The sequence below is a fragment of the Scyliorhinus canicula genome, unplaced genomic scaffold, assembly GCF_902713615.1.
Source record: "Scyliorhinus canicula unplaced genomic scaffold, sScyCan1.1, whole genome shotgun sequence".
Taxonomy (NCBI): domain Eukaryota; kingdom Metazoa; phylum Chordata; class Chondrichthyes; order Carcharhiniformes; family Scyliorhinidae; genus Scyliorhinus; species Scyliorhinus canicula.
Window position 1 is genome coordinate 1 of NW_024055440.1, and position 17395 is coordinate 17395.

The following is a 17395-nucleotide window of genomic DNA, read 5'->3' on the forward strand; positions in this document are numbered from 1 at the left end:
CTATCCTAATCCATGTACCTATCCAATGGCCGCTTGAAGGTCCCGAATGTTTCCGACTCAACTACTTCCACAGGCAGTGCATTCCATGCCCCCACTGCTCTCTGGGTAAAGAACCTACCTCTGACATCCTCCCTATATCTTCCACCATTCACCATAAATTTATGTCCCCTTGTAATGGTTGTTCCACCCGGGGAAAAAGTCTCTGACTGTCTATCTATTCCCCTGATCATCTTATAAACCTCTATCAAGTCGCCCCTCATCCTTCTCCGTTGAATGAGAAAGGCCTAGCACCCTCAACCTTTCCTCGTAAGACTACTCTCCATTCAGGCAACATCCTGGTAAGTCTCCTTTGCACCTTTTCCAAAGCTTCCACATCCTTTCTCAAAAGGATTAGGTTGATTGTTGTGCTGAGCTGAGGTGTGCTGCCGTACGAGGCACTCGGGAGCAGATTCAGTAAGTAGTTTCAAAAAGCACATGACGAGAAAACGGCAGGTCCCTGGGGGCGGCCAAAAGGAGGGGCCTGGCATGAATAGGGGTCGCACTTCCTCTGTGGATGAGCTGAACGGCCTCATTCCGAGCCTTCTGATGCTGTGCCTCCTTGGGCGGGTTCTGGAGATTGTTTGAGGGCAGACGGTGTTTGCAGACATGGAGGTAAAATGACGAGAAGACCAGAATTCACTTGGAAGAGAGAAACTTTTATTCATTGAACCCTTAAAAGAACAAAGCAACATGGTGAAAGGCCGTCAGCCTGAGGGATGATTCTCAGCTCTGACAGATTCTTACTGAGGATGGGGGAGACAGGCCAAGGGGAGCTGGCTGCTACCAAAAGGTTATGGCCCGTCAGCAAAAGGCGACTCACCACCCGGCACAAAACGTTTACCGACAGCCACGCTGGTTAGATTCCGTTGCGTCTGAAGTGAGACTGGATGTCCCTCTGGTTCACAACATCCACCGCTCGGCCCCGCGCTCTGCCCATTACATCTTCATCTTGAAGGAGCTGGAGGGCCCTGGATTGGGGCCCTGAGGCTGGTGATGATGTGGAGCCCGGTCTCACCTGGAGAGAAGCCGAAAAAGCCCCATGGGCCATTCGGGCGCCGGCGAGCAAAGAAGGACTGGCCACGAAGGCGGAAGTCACCCTCAGCGGACTCCTCCCTCAGGGGATTCTCCATCGGAACGAACTGGGAGGTCCTGCCCTGTGGTTGAGAAACAACGTTGTGACCAGCATTTTCATAATGCCGCACGGAGGCTAATCCCTCTATCCGCACCCAATACTACCCTCTGTGCGTGGAGTCTAAACCCGTCCCCACACCCAGTCTAATCCCCCCTCCACAAACCAGTCTAATCCCTCTCCCCACCAGGCTAATCCCCTCTCCACACCCAGGCTTAATCCCCTCTCCACACCCAGTCTACTCCCCTCGCCAATCCACACCAGTCAATCTCCACTCCAGTCTAATCCCCTCCCCACCCAGTCTAATCCACTCTCCACACCGTCTAATCCCCTCCACACCCAGTCAATCCCCTCCCACCAGTCTAATCCCCTCTCCACACCCAGTCTAATCCCCTCTCACACCCATCTAATCCCCTCCCACACCATCTAATCCCCTCTCCACACCCAGTCTAATCCCCCTCCACACCCAGTCTATCCCCTCTCCCACACCCAGTCTAATCCCTCTCCACACCAGTCTAATCCCCTCTCCACACCAGTCTAATCCCCTCTCCACACCCAGTCTAATCCCCCTCACACCAGTCTAATCCCCTCCCACACCCAGTCTAATCCCCTCCACACCCAGTCTAATCCCCTCCACACCAGCAATCCCCTCTCCACCAGTCTAATCCTCTCCACACCAGTCTAATCCCCCACACCCAGTCTAACCCCTCAACCAGTCTAATCCCCTCTCCACACCCAGTCTAATCCCCTCTCCACACCCAGTCTAATCCCCTCTCCACACCCAGTCTAATCCCCTCTCCACCCAGTCTAATCCCCCTCCACACACCAGGCTAATCCCCTCTCCACACCTAGTCTAGTCCACTCTCCACACCCAGTCTAATCCCCTCTCCACACCCAGTCTAATCCCCTCTCCACACCTAGTCTATTCCCCTCTCCACACCCAGTCTAATCCGCTCTCCACACCCAGTCAATTCCCCTCCACACCCAGTCTAATCCCCTCTCCACACCCAGTCTAATCCCCTCTCCACACCCAGTCGTAATCCCATCTACACCACCCAGTCTAATCCTCTCTCCACGCCCAGCTAATCTCCTCTCTACACCCAGGCTAAGACCCCTCCACACCCAGGCTAATCCCCTCTCCACACCCAGTCTGATCCCCTCTCCACAGCCAGTCTAGTCCGTATCCCACTCCCCCCCGCACCGTTACGTGAATTGGCCATGTTAAATTGGCGCTTAGTGACCAAGATGTTGCAGGATAGGTAGATTGGCCAGGCTAAATTGCCCTTCCGTGTCCAAAGATGTCCAGGTTAGATGGATTGGGCCGTGTTAAATTGCCCCTTAGTATCCAAAGATGTCCAGGTTAGGGGGATTGACCGCGCTGAATTGCGCTTTCTGGTTAGGGGGATTGGCCATGCTAAATTGTCCCTTAGTGTCCAAAGATGTGCAGTTTAGGGGATTGGCGAGGCTAAATTGTCCCTTAGTGTCCAAAGATGTGCAGGTTAGGTGGATTGACCATGCTAAATTGTCCCTGAGTGTCCAAAGATATGCAGGTTAGGTGGATTGGCCGTGCTAAATTGTCCCTTCGTGTCCAAAGATGTGCAGGTTAGGGGGATTGGCCAGGCTAAATTGTCCCTTAGTGTCCAAAGATGTGCAGGTTAGGTGGATTGACCATGCTAAATTGTCCCTGAGTGTCCAAAGATGTGCAGGTTAGGTGGATTGGCCGTGCTAAATTGTCCCTTCGTGTCCAAAAATGTGCAGGTTAGGGGGATTGGCCAGGCTAAATTGTCCCTTAATGTCCAAAGATGTGCAGGTTAGGTGGATTGGCCGTGCTAAATTGTTGCTTAGTGACCAAAGATGTGCAGGTTAGGTGGATCGGCCACGCTAAATTGTCTCTTAGTGTCCAAAGATGTGCAGGTTAGGTGGATTTGCCATGCTAAATTGTCCCTTTGTGTCCAAAGATGTGCAGGATAGGTGAATTGGCCCTGCTAAATTGCCTCTTAGTCTCCAAAAATGTGTAGGTCAGGTAGATTGACCGTGCTAAATTGTCCCTCAGTGTCAAAGAGGTGCAGGTTAGGTAGACTGGCCGTGCGATATTGTCCCTTAGTCTCCAAGATGTGTAGGTTCGGTAGATTGGCCATGATAAATTGTCCCTTTGTGTCCAAAGATGTGCAGGTTAGGTGGATTGGCCATGCTAAATTGTCCCTTTGTGTCCAAAGATGTGCAGGATAGGTGAATTGGCCCTGCTAAATTGCCTCTTAGTCTCCAAAGATGTGCAGGTTAGGTAGATTGGCCGTGCGATATTGTCCCTTAGTCTCCAAAGATGTGTAGGTTAGGTAGATTGGCCGTGCTAAATTGTCCCTCAGTGTCAAAGAGGTGCAGGTTAGGTAGATTGGCCGTGCTAAATCATCCTTTAGTGTCCAAAGATGTGCACGTTAGGTGGATTGGCTGTGCTAAATTGTCCCTTAGTGTCAAAGCTGTGCAGGTTAGGTGGATTGGCCATGTTAAATTGTCCCTTAGTGTCCAAAGATGTGCAGGTTAGGTGGATTGGCCGTGCTAAATTGCCCCTTAGTCTCCAAAGGTGTGTAGGTTAGGTGGATTGGCCATGCTAAATTGTCCCTTAGTCTCCAAAGGTGTGTAGGTTAGGTGGATTGGCCGTGCTAAATTGTCCCTTAGTCTCCAAAGGTGTGTAGGTTAGGTGGATTGGCCATGCGAAATTCTCCCTTAGTGTCCAAAGATGCGCAGGATAAGTGGATTGGCCGTTCTAAATTGTCCCTTAGTGGCTAAAGATGTACAGGGTTGGGTGGATTGGCCGTGTTAAATTGTCCATTAGTGTCCCAAAGATGTACAGGTTAGGGGGATTGGCCGTGCTAAATTGTCACTTCTTAGTGTTCAAAGATGTGCAGTTTGGGTGGATTGGCGCTGCTAAATTGTCCCTTAGTGTCCAAAGATGTGCAGGTTAGGTGGATTGACCATGCTAAATTGTCCCTGAGTGTCCAAAATGTGCAGGTTAGGTGGATTGACCGTGCTAAATTGTCCCTTCGTGTCCAAAGATGTGCAGGTTAGGGGGATTGGCCAGGCTAAATTGTCCCTTAATGTCCAAAGATGTGCAGGTTAGGTGGATTGGCCGTGCTAAATTGTTGCTTAGTGACCAAAGATGTGCAGGTTAGGTGGATCGGCCACGCTAAATTGTCTCTTAGTGTCCAAAGATGTGCAGGTTAGGTGGATTGGCCATGCTAAATTGTCCCTTGTGTCCAAAGATGTGCAGGATAGGTGAATTGGCCCTGCTAAATTGCCTCTTAGTCTCCAAAGATGTGTAGGTCAGGTAGATTGACCGTGCTAAATTGTCCCTCAGTGTCAAAGAGGTGCAGGTTAGGTAGACTGGCCGTGCGATATTGTCCCTTAGTCTCCAAAGATGTGTAGGTTCGGTAGATTGGCCATGATAAATTGTCCCTTTGTGTCCAAAGATGTGCAGGTTAGGTGGATTGGCCATGCTAAATTGTCCCTTTGTGTCCAAAGATGTGCAGGATAGGTGAATTGGCCCTGCTAAATTGCCTCTTAGTCTCCAAAGATGTGTAGGTTAGGTAGATTGGCCGTGCTAAATTGTCCCTCGGTGTCAAAGAGGTGCAGGTTAGATAGATTGGCCGTGCGATATTGTCCCTTAGTCTCCAAAGATGTGTAGGTTAGGTAGATTGGCCGTGCTAAATTGTCCCTCAGTGTCAAAGAGGTGCAGGTTAGGTAGATTGGCCGTGCTAAATCATCCTTTAGTGTCCAAAGATGTGCACGTTAGGTGGATTGGCCGTGCTAAATTGTCCCTTAGTGTCAAAGCTGTGCAGGTTAGGTGGATTGGCCGTGTTAAATTGTCCCTTAGTGTCCAAAGATGTGCAGGTTATGTGGATTGGCCGTGCTAAATTGCCCCTTAGTCTCCAAAGGTGTGTAGGTTAGGTGGATTGGCCGTGCTAAATTGCCCCTTAGTCTCCACAGCTGTGCAGGTTAGGTGGATTGGCCGTGTTAAATTGTCCCTTAGTGTCTAAAGATGTGCAGGTTAGGTGGATTGGCCGTGCTAAATTGCCCCTTAGTCTCCAAAGGTGTGTAGGTTAGGTGGATTGGCCGTGCTAAATTGTCCCTTAGTCTCCAAAGGTGTGTAGGTTACGTGGATTGGCCGTGCTAAATTGTCCCTTAGTCTCCAAAGGTGTGTAGGTTAGGTGGATTGGCCATGCGAAATTGTCCCTTAGTGTTCAAAGTTGCGCAGGATAAGTGGATTGGCCGTTCTAAATTGTCCCTTAGTAGCTAAAGATGTACAGGGTTGGGTGGATTGGCCGTGTTAAATTGTCCATTAGTGTCCAAAGATGTACAGGTTAGGGGGATTGGCCGTGCTAAATTGTCACTTCTTAGTGTTCAAAGATGTGCAGTTTGGGTGGATTGGCCCTGCTAAATTGTCCCTTAGTGTCCAACAATGTGCAGTTTAGGTGGACAGGCCATGCTAAATTGTCCCTTAGTGTCTAACGATGTGCAGGTTAAGTGGATTGGAAGGCTAAATTGTCCCTTAGTGTCCAAAGATATGCAGGTTAGGGGGATTGACCGTGTGAAATTGCCCCTTAGTGTTCAAAGATGTGTAGGTTAAGTGGATTGGCCATGTGAAATTGTCCCTTAGTCTCCAAAGATATGCAGGATAGGTGGATTGGCCGTGCAAAGTTGTCCCTTAGTGTTCAAAGATGAGTAGGTTGGGTGGATTGGCCGTGTTAAATTGTCCCTCAGTGTTCAAAGATGTACAGGTTAGGTGGATTGGCCGTGCTAAATTGTCCCTTAGTGTTCAAAGATGTGTAGGTTGGGTAGATTCGCCATTTTAAATTGTCCCTTAGTGTCGAAAAATATGCAGGTTAGGGGGATTGACCGTGTGAAATTGCCCCTTAAAGTCCAAAGATGTGCAGGTTAGGTGGATTGGCCGTGCTAAATTGTCCCTTAGTGTTCAAAGATGTGTAGGTTAAGTGGATAGGCCATGTGAAATTGTCCCTTAGTCTCCAAAGATGTGCAGGATAGGTGGATTGGATTGGCCGTGCTAAATTGTCCCTTAGTGTTCAAAGATGTGTAGGTTGAGTAGATTCGCCATTTTAAATTGTCCCTTAGTGTCCAAAGATGTACAGATTAGGTGGATTGGCCATGCTAAATTGTCCCTTTGTGTCCAAAGATGTCCAGATTAGGGGGATTGGCCGTGCTAAATTGTCCCTTAGTGTCCAAAGATGTGCAGGTTAGGTGGCTTGGCCATGCTAAATTGTCCCTTTGTGTCCAAAGATGTGCAGGTTGGGTGGAATGGCGTGCCAAATTGTCCCTTAGTGTCCAAAGATGTGCAGGTTAGGTGGATTGGCCATGCTAAATTGTCCCTTTGTGTCCAAAAATGTGCAGGTTAGGTGGAATGGCGTGCTAAATTGTCCCTTAGTGTCCAAAGATGTGCAGGTTAGGTGGATTGGCCATGCTAAATTGCCCCTTAGTCTCCAAAGGTGTGTAGGTTAGGTGGATTGGCCGTGCTAAATTGCCCCTTAGTCTCCACAGCTGTGCAGGTTAGGTGGATTGGCCCTGTGAAATTGTCCCTTAGTTTCCAAAGATGTGCAGGTTAGGGGGATTGGCCGTGCTAAATTGCCCCTTAGTCTCCAAAGGTGTGTAGGTTAGGTGGATTGGCCGTGCTAAATTGTCCCTTAGTCTCCAAAGGTGTGTAGGTTAGGTGGATTGGCCGTGCTAAATTGTCCCTTAGTCTCCAAAGGTGTGTAGGTTAGGTGGATTGGCCATGCGAAATTGTCCCTTAGTGTCCAAAGATGCGCAGGATAAGTGGATTGGCCGTTCTAAATTGTCCCTTAGTGGCTAAAGATGTACAGGGTTGGGTGGATTGGCCGTGTTAAATTGTCCATTAGTGTCCAAAGATGTACAGGTTAGGGGGATTGGCCGTGCTAAATTGTCACTTCTTAGTGTTCAAAGATGTGCAGTTTGGGTGGATTGGCGCTGCTAAATTGTCCCTTAGTGTCCAACAATGTGCAGTTTAGGTGGACAGGCCATGCTAAATTGTCCCTTAGTGTCTAACGATGTGCAGGTTAAGTGGATTGGCCGGGCTAAATTGTCCCTTCGTGTCCAAAGATGTGCAGGTTAGGTGGAATGGCCGTGCTATATTGCCCCTTTGTGTCCAAAGATGTGCAGGTTAAGTGGATTGGCCGGGCTAAATTGTCCCTTCGTGTCCAAAGATGTGCAGGTTAGGTGGATTGGAAGGCTAAATTGCCCCTTAGTGACGAAAGATATGCAGGTTAGGGGGATTGACCGTGTGAAATTGCCCCTTAGTATTCAAAGATGTGTAGGTTAAGTGGATTGGCCATGTGAAATTGTCCCTTAGTCTCCAAAGATATGCAGGATAGGTGGATTGGCCGTGCAAAGTTGTCCCTTAGTGTTCAAAGATGAGTAGGTTGGGTGGATTGGCCGTGTTAAATTGTCCCTCAGTGTTCAAAGACGTACAGGTTAGGTGGATTGGCCGTGCTAAATTGTCCCTTAGTGTTCAAAGATGTGTAGGTTAAGTGGATTGGCCATGTGAAATTGTCCCTTAGACTCCAAAGATGTGCAGGATAGGTGGATTGGATTGGCCGTGCTAAATTGTCCCTTAGTGTTCAAAGATGTGTAGGTTGAGTAGATTCGCCATTTTAAATTGTCCCTTAGTGTCCAAAGATGTACAGGTTAGGTGGATTGGGCATGCTAAATTGTCCCTTTGTGTCCAAAGATGTCCAGATTAGGGGGATTGGCCGTGCTAAATTGTCCCTTAGTGTCCAAAGATGTGCAGGTTAGGTGGCTTGGCCATGCTAAATTGTCCCTTTGTGTCCAAAGATGTGCAGGTTAGGTGGAATGACGTGCTAAATTGTCCCTTAGTTCCCAAAGATGTGCAGGTTAGGTGGATTGGCCATGCTAAATTGTCCCTTTGTGTCCAAAAATGTGCAGGTTAGGTGGAATGGCGTGCTAAATTGTCCCTTAGTGTCCAAAGATGTGCAGGTTAGGTGGATTGGCCATGCTAAATTGTCTCTTAGTGTCCAAAGATGTGCAGGTTAGGTGGATTAGCCGTGCTAAATTGCCTCTTAGTGTTCAGAGGTATACAGGTTTGGTGGATTGGCCATGCTAAATTGTCTCTTAGTGTCCAATGATGTGCAGGTTAGGTGGGGTTACGGGGATAGGGTTGGGGTGTGGACTTGGGTAAGATGCTTTTTTCGAGGGTCGTTGCAGACTCAATGGGCCGAACGGCCTCCCACAGCACTGTTGCGGTTCTACGGTTCTCAGGTAATGGGGAGGAACACTGACATCTCCAGTGGGCGAAAGCAGAGATGATAGAAAAAAGTCTTCTCCAGGACATGGACGTGACGGCCGGTGGGATTTCGGGCTGGAACTCGAAAGCACTCGAGGTCACGTTGACTAAATGGCGCGGGCAACTGAACGCGGGTTGCCAAGGAGGGTTTCCCGTGGGACGTGACTGCGGCGCTCGTACCTAAAGGCATGCCGTACAGGGCTCCGGCGGGGCCCACTGCCGCCGGGGCATCGCCCCCGCCCACCATGGCCATGCTGCGCAGGCGCAGGCTGTCGTAGAAGCCTTGCAGCTTCTGGTACTGCCGGTTCCTGTCCATCAGCTTCTCCGACACCTCGCTGTACTTCTTCTTGTACTCCTCCAGCATCTTCTTGAGCGAGGACACCTCGCTGCGGCTGTTGCTCACCTCCATGTCCTTGCCTTGCAGCTGCTGAGTGTAGAGTTTGTCCATCTGCTTCAGCCGGCCCTCCGCTTTGCTGTAGGCGGACTCCTGGTACATCCGCTCCTGGTGGATCTGAAAGAACCGCAGGTTAAAATTCGCCCCAGCCAAACGGAGACTGGATTCCATGGAATCGGTGGGGGGAGAGTGGAAGCAGCTCTAACTGACCCGTCTGGACTGAAATCATCGAATTAGACCGGACTGCCTCCACCAAACAGGCCATTCAGCCCAACTCCTGCTACCCCCTTCTCCATCTCACCCCAACACCACATTCTTCTCTTCCTCACTCTCTCGTGTTTATCCACCTTCCCCATACCAGTCCCCTCAAACCATTCCCCAAGAATCGGGACAACTAAATAACTTCTTGTTGAAGTCGTCCATGGGCCTAATGGCCTCCTTCTGCACTGTCTGTTCTGTGTGTGGTCTATATGTGGGAGGGTGGGGTGAGCGATCCCTGAACATAGAACATACAGTGCAGAAGGAGTCGGCACTGACCCACTTAAGCCCTCACATCCACCCTATCCCCGTAACCTAATAACCCCCTTCCTCCTAACCTTTTTTGGATACTGAGGGACAATTTAGCAAGTCCAATCCACCTAACCTGCACGTCTTTGGACTGTGTGAGGAAACCGTAGCACCTGGAGGAAATCCACGCAGACACGGGGGAGAACGTGCAGACTCCGCACAGACAGCGTCCCAGCGGGGAATCGAACCCGGAACCCTGGCGCGGTGAAGCCACAGTGTTGCGTTCAGGTCTGGTCACCCTATGACAGGAAGGATATTGTTAGACGAGAAAGAGTGTGGAAGAGATTTACGAGGATGCGACCAGGACTTGATGGTCTGAGTGATAAGGAGAGGGTGGATGGGCTGGGACTTTTTTCCTGGAGCGTAGGAGGCTTCGGGGCGATCTTATAGAGGTCTATAAAATAATGAGGAGCATCGATCGATAAGGTAGATAGTTGACACCTTTGCAATGAGGAAATAATACAAATGGTTGTAGATAGGTTAGGTGATTGGGCCAATGTGGTAGACGGAGTTTCATGTGGATGAGTATGAGGTTATCCATTTTGGACAGATAGATGGAAAGGCAATTTATTATCAATGCAGAGACACTTCAAAGTGTTTCGTTGGAGAGGGATCTGGGTGTACTCGTGCATCAATCGCAGGAAATTAGCACGTCGGTACAGCAGGGAATATGGAAGGCAAGTGGGATTCTAGCCTTTGTAATGTCATGTGAGAGACGAGAGAGAGAGGAAAAAGAGAGAGAGGAAAACAGAAAGAATAGCCCCAGCAGAACAAAAAGAATGAGAAAGGGAGATACAGATCAGGGAAAAAGATCGAGAGAGAGTTTGAACTTCAGAAAATGGCCATGAAACACGACAGTTACAATTGGCGGACACAAAGGGATCATAGAGAGACCTCCTTGTTCAAAGAGACTGTCAATCAAGAAGGATTTCAATTGGGGAAAGAAGAACGGGGGCAAAAATTAACTATATCATTATATCTGTTTGCGTGTGTTTTTGAAACGATAAAGTATATTTTCTGTGTGCATTGCTTAAAGGATGGTGAAAAGGTGAAAAATGAAACCATCTTAGAGTTGAAGGTTTCTTTTTGGGGGAAGGTGTCATGTGAGAGTACCTTTAAGAAATGGGTGTTGATTAATGGGTGTGTATACAAATATCTGTAGTGAGAGTACCTTTAAGAAATGGGTGTTTATAAATGGGTGTGTATATAAATATCTGTAGTGACAGTACCTTTAAAAAATGGGTGTTTTAAGGGCAGCACGGTGGCCTAGTGGTTAGCACAACCGCCTCACGGCGCTGAGGTCCCAGGTTCGATCCCGGCTCTGGGTCACTGTCCGTGTGGAGTTTGCACGTTCTCCCCGTGTCTGCGTGGGTTTCGCTCCCACAACCCAAAAATGTGCAGAGTAGGTGGATTGGCCACGCTAAATTGCCCCTTAATAGAAAAAATAATTGGGTAATCTAAATTAAAAAAAAAAAAATGGGTGTTTATAAATGGGTGTGTTTATAAATATCTGTAGTGAGAGTACCTTTAAGAAATGGGTTTTTACTACTGCAGTGATGTCAGAGAGTGGGTGGAGCTGGGCTGTCTGTCAGCTTTTTACTTTCATTTTAGGTTGTTTGCTGCAGGGTGTGTTGTAGTTTCCCTTTCAGAGCTGGATAGCTGCAGTCGCAGACAGAAGGGGTATGAATCTCTCTCTGTAATCTAAAGGCTGTAAATCAATCCTGGTGATTTAAAACTAATAACAGTAGTGACTTTAACCTGATGTGCTTCTGGTAAAAGGTGTTTTAAGTCTTATGGATGTTAAATGGAAAGCTTAAAGGATTATTTAGTGTTGTATTCTTTGGGGGTTGTATTTGAATTAATGGTTGCTAAGATGTTCACTGTATGTTTTAAAAGGTGAGTTCATAGAATAAACATTGTTTTGCTTTAAAAAATACTTTTCCATTTCTGCTGTACCTCACCTGTGGAGTGGGCTGTGTGCTCCTCATACCACAATCTAGTAAAAGTTGTGGGTCAGGTGAACTCCATGATACACTTTGGTGTTCTCTAAACCCTGGCCCATAACAATAGCTTGAGGGATAGAGTATAAAAGTCGGGGGTTGTTGCTACAACTGTACAGGGCATTGGGGAGACCGCATCTGGAGTACAGTTTTGATCCCCTTATTTGAGGAGGGATGTAGTTGTGTGAGAGGCAGTACAGAGGAGGTTCACTAGATTGATTGCAGAGATGAAGGGTTTGTCTTATGAGCAGTTTAGGCTGAGACTGTCTCAAGTTCAGAAGAAGCAGAGGAGATCTAATTGACATGTGTAAGATAATAAAAGGTTTTGACAAAGTAGATGTGGACTAGATTCCTCCTCTGGGTTGCCGTTTATTTTCCTACACCGGAGAGAGTATGAACCTCGGCCTGTCGGGAATCTGCCCTCTATCCGTTCCTCACCCCACCTCCCCCACCAACAATACCACAACTCAGGGAGGGGGTGCCCATGACCGAGCCCAGTGCTTCAGGTGGCACATGGGCAAAACTGTGTGCCGCTATCTACCGTTGATCCATCCCCTTTGTCATCCAGTTCCCCCCTGCGGTAACGCAAACAGAATCGAATCGCGCTCTCCCCGTTATTGGGTGATCGGGGGCGGGAGCGGAGGGGCTTGGGGAGGAAGGGGTTCAGTAGCCTGGGAGGGGGGCACGAGGGGAGTTGTTGGGTGGGGCGGGAGGTATTGACTCCCAAGGACGGGGAGACGTCAGCACCCTGCGATGGGCAGACGGGGTAGGGGTCCCTGGGGTGTTGGGTGTGGTGCACCCCGGGGTGCTGGGTGGGAGGGGCACCCCGGGGTGCTGATGGGGTGGGGCACCCCGGGGTGCTGACCTGTTAGCCCCAGAAGGCCAGTGCCCGGTTGGCGATCTCCAGCACGGTGTGTGGCCGGAGGCCGGACAGCACCCCGGGGTGCTGGGTGGGGAGCACCCCGGGGTGCTGACCTGGTAGCCCCAGAAGGCCAGTGCCCGGCCAGCGATCTCCAGCATGGTGTGTGGCCGGAGGAAGGACAGCACCCCGGGGTGCTGGGTGGGTGGGGCGGCACCCTGGGGTGCTGGGTGTGGCCACTCCGGGGTGCTGACCTGGTAGCCCCAGAAGGCCAGTGCCCGGCCGGCGATCTCCAGCACGGTGTGTGGCCAGAGGCCGGACAGCACCCCGGGGTGCTGGATGGGTGCTGGGCACCCCAGGGTGCTGGGTGGGGTACCCCGGGGTGCTGGGTGGGTGCTGGGTGCTGACCTGGTATCCCCAGAAGGCCAGTGCCCGGCCGGCGATCTCCAGCACGGTGTGTGGCCGGAGGCCGGACAGCACCCCGGGGTGCTGGATGGGTGCTGGGCACCCCAGGGTGCTGGGTGGGGTACCCCGGGGTGCTGGGTGCTGACCTGGTAGCCCCAGAAGGCCAGTGCCCGGCCGGCGATCTCCAGCACGGTGTGTGGCCGGAGGCCGGACAGCACCATGCCTTTGTAGTCCTCGGGCGGGTCGAGGTCGGTTCGGACAATGTTCCGTTTGCCGGACAGGGCGGTGCCACAGGCCGAGCACAGGGCCGGGGAGCGGCTGAACTGCCCGCTGCCGTGCTGGTCACAGAACACGTGCGAACAGGCGGTGACCCAGGCGAAGCCGGACAGGCGGCAGCGGCAGCCGGGCAGGTTACAGAGGAGGGAGTCCTCGCACAGAGCCATGGCGGGAACCAGGCCCCGCCCCCTGGGCTGGCCCCGCCCACTGATCCCGGCCCCGCCCCCCGGCAGCCGGGCAGGTCACAGAGGAGAGAGTCCTCACAGCGCCATGGCGGGAACCAGGCCCCGCCACAGCGCCACCGCAGCCCCACCCCGCTCGCTGTGACTGGCCCCACCCACTGAGCCCGGCCCCGCCCCCAGTCCCGCTCCCCGGCAGCGGGGCAGGCTGAAGAGAAGGGAGTCCTCTCACAGCGCCATGGCGTGTGCAGGCCCCGCCCCCTGGGGCTGGCGCCGCCCACTGAGCCCGGCCCCGCCCCCTGTAACCTCAGGCCCGCCCCCAGAGCCCGCCCCAGCCCCGCCCATTGAGCCCACGCCCGCCTACTGGGGCTGGCTCCTGCCCCGCCCCTAATACCCCCAGCCCCGCCCCCTGTATCCCCAGCCCCGCCCCTTGTACCCTCAGCCCCGCCTCCTGTAGCCCAGCCACCCTGGCCCCACTCCCCGGCCCCGCCCCTTCTACCCCCAGGCCCCTGTACCCCAGCCCCGCCCCCAATAACCCAAGCCAGGAATCGAGTCTTGTGGCTGAGGTAGCAGTGTTAACCCATTGTATGTGGGACATTCCCCAGGCCTGTCCTGTACTCAAGAAACAGGACAATTATCTCTCTTCCCCTGGACACAGTACACGAGCACGGTGACCATCCACTTCTTGTCCCTGTTAACAAAATAAAGCATAGTATTTATTTTCAATCTAGTTATCGGACGTTTTTCATTTTTTACCTGACACACTTATCTCCATGGTAACACAGATACTGTACTTCCTTCCCTCATTTGTGAATCGCCAATAAAAGATTTGTTCCTCCCAATTCATCCAGATCATCATGTTGAACATCCCAATTAGTCTTCCTATCACGCAGCCGAATTAGTTGGGATACAGGTTCAGGTGCTGATGAACATCCTGGCGTTTCCTCAGCCACCAGTAGTAATTATGAACATATGGGGACAGGAAAGAGAAACACTCCCCAAATCTGATCCCGAAACAAAATTAATTATTTTGCAAGACATTAAGGTGTGATGCAAGTCAAATTAGAACCATTTTGTAATAGAAACCCCCATCATGTAGGATAGGTGAGACCTTACTTGCTGAGGGAAAGCCTTTGCGATGGTGTACCACTGCTTTCCCATACTCACTCCAGAGTCTGGGTCCTGACAAGTTTAAAAATTCAGGTTTAACTGGAGTCTGTCAGACCTGTGCCAACAATTGTGTTTTATATTTTGGGTGGATCCCATGAATCTCCTCTAGAGCAGCTTTCCGGGTGAGTCAGTCATCCTGTTTGTTACAATCACCCTCTTCACTAACTTCACTAATAGGTTTTAGGTGCGAGGGGCAAGGTTTAGAGGAGATGCACGAGGCAAGTTTTTTACACAGAGAGTAGTGGATGCCTGGAACACGCTGCCGGAGGAGATGGCGGAAGCAGGGATGATAGTGACATTCAAGGGGCATCTGGACAAATACATGAATAGGATGGGAATAGAGGGATACGGACCCAGAAAACGTAGAAGATTTTAGATTAGACGGGCAGCATGGTCGGCATGGGCTTGGTGAGCCGAAGGGCCTGTTCCTGTGCTGTTCTTTTCTTTGTTCTTTGTGACCCCTGCTGCTAATGTACATTCGCCTTACAAATAGCAATTCTCTCTTATCAGCAACATCCCAAATTATTCAGAGTTTGGAGTGGAGGGTGAGTGGTTTCCTTTCTGCCATGGATAAGCTGCGTGTTTTCTTTTTTTGCCAGAGATATATGTTTTCAATAAGGGTCTAACAGTGAATGAAGCTTTCAGAATCGTTGGTAATTTTATCAGGAACAATTTCAAGGGCTTTGATTATGATGTACGTCCTGCGATTTATGGGCTAAATATTGTGGTGTGTATTTAATGAGGATACTACAGCTGTTATTGGGAATCAAAGACACAGCAACCAGACTGATACGGACCTTGTTCATAAAACCGAGATTCATTCACAAACTCCAGTACAGTCGAACAGTGATGTGGCTTTAATAAGTCTATTGGACTTGGCCTGTTTCCTCTGACCGGTATGTGGGGCCCTTTCAGACGACAACATTCCAGCCAAGTGGGAATTGTGAAATTGCAGGATAGAATTAGAATTAGAACAGTACAGCACAGAACAGGCCCTTCGGCCCTCGATGTTGTGCCGAGCAATGATCACCCTACTCAAGCCCACATATACCTATACCAGTAACCCAACAACCCCCATTAACCTTATTTTTTTAGGACACTAAGGGCAATTTAGCCTGGCCAATCCACCTAACCCGCACATCTTTGGACTGTGGGTGGAAACCGGAGCACCCAGAGGAAACCCACGCACACACGGGGAGGATGTGCAGACTCCACACAGACAGTGACCCAGCCGGGAATCGAACCTGGGACCCTGGAGCTTTGAAGCATTTATGCTAACCACCATGCTACCGTGCTGCCCTTAAATGCCTTTATTTTGTAACCCCATAATTCATCTACTCTATCACATGAAGATACTGCCTTGACTAGACCCTTAATGAATAATGTCACTGTGGTTTGTGCGGACTGTAAATTGTTGAATTCACTCAATTAGATGCTCTGTGTGCATAACTAACAGCGAGGACCTGATATCTGCTCAACAAATTAGGCAATCAATTTTTCCACAGGGGTGAATGTGACTGAACTATCCAACTGCAAAACCTTTTCAATTAAGCACTGGATTACATCAGCAGATCTACATTGTTCTGACTCTGCCAGCAAGGCTGTGGGATTAATTGGATAGATCTTCCAAAGAGCCAGCACAGATAAGGCCAAACGACTTTTATTTGTGCAGTAATATAGAACATAGAACATAGAACGATACAGCGCAGTACAGGCCCTTCGGCCCACGATGTTGCACCGACATGGGAAGTCAAAAACTAAAGGCCATCTAACCTACACTATGCCATTATCATCCATATGCTTATCCAATAAACTTTTAAATGCCCTCAATGTTGGCGAGTTCACTACTGTTGCAGGTAGGGCATTCCACGGCCTCACCACTCTTTGCGTAAAAAACCTACCTCTGACGTCTGTCCTATATCTATTACCCCTCAATTTAAGGCTATGTCCCCTCGTGCTAGCCACCTCCATCCGCGGGAGAAGGCTCTCACTGTCCACCCTATCTAACCCTCTGATCATTTTGTATGCCTCTATTAAGTCACCTCTTAACCTGCTTCTCTCTAACGAGAACAACCTTAAGTCCATCAGCCTTTCCTCATAAGATTTTCCCTCCATACCAGGCAACATCCTGGTAAATCTCCTCTGCACCCGTTCCAAAGCTTCCACGTCCTTCCTATAATGAGGCGACCAGAACTGTACGCAATACTCCAAATGCGGCCGTACCAGAGTTTTGTACAGCTGCAACATGACCTCATGGCTCCGGAACTCAATCCCTCTACCAATAAAGGCCAACACACCATAGGCCTTCTTCACAACCCTATCAACCTGGGTGGCAAATTTCAGGGATCTATGTACATGGACACCGAGATCCCTCTGCTCATCCACACTGCCAAGAATTTTACCATTAGCCAAATATTCCGCATTCCTGTTTTTCTTTCCAAAGTGAATCACCTCACACTTCTCTACATTAAACTCCATTTGCCACCTCTCAGCCCAGCTCTGCAGCTTATCTATGTCCCGCTGTAACCTGCAGCATCCTTCCACACTGTCTACAACTCCACCGACTTTAGTGTCGTCTGCAAATTTACTCACCCAACCTTCTGTGCCCTCCTCTAGGTCATTTATAAAAATGACAAACAGCAACGGCCCCAGAACAGATCCTTGTGGTACGCCACTCGTAACTGAACTCCATTCTGAACATTTGCCATCAACTACCACCCTCTGTCTTCTTTCAACTAGCCAATTTCTGATCCGTATCTCTAAATCACCCTCAATCCCCAGCCTCCGTATTTTCTGCAATAGCCGACCGTGGGGAACCTTATCAAACGCTTTACTGAAATCCATATACACCACATCAACTGCTCTACCCTCGTCTACCTGTTCAGTCACCTTCTCAAAGAACTCGATAAGGTTTGTGAGGCATGACCTACCCTTCACAAAACCATGCTGACTATGCCTAATCATATTATTCCTATCTAGATGATTATAAATCGTATCTTTTATAATCCTCTCCAAGACTTTACCCACAACAGACGTGAGGCTCACCGGCCTAT

At 50.0% G+C, this 17395-nt stretch overlaps 1 protein-coding gene across 1 annotated transcript; it reads right to left on the bottom strand.

The window, feature by feature from the left end:
• Window positions 1-1054: 1054 nt before the first annotated feature.
• Window positions 1055-13160, bottom strand: LOC119959413 (E3 ubiquitin-protein ligase CCNB1IP1-like; the record flags this gene model as incomplete). The annotated part of the gene is made up of 3 exons (XM_038787697.1): window positions 12864-13160; window positions 8673-9003; window positions 1055-1192 (listed from the first exon to the last, which is right to left on the bottom strand). Coding segments are annotated over exons 1-3 (766 nt in total), but the record flags the coding sequence as incomplete, so codon positions are not given.
• Between the last annotated feature and the right edge of the window lie 4235 nt (window positions 13161-17395).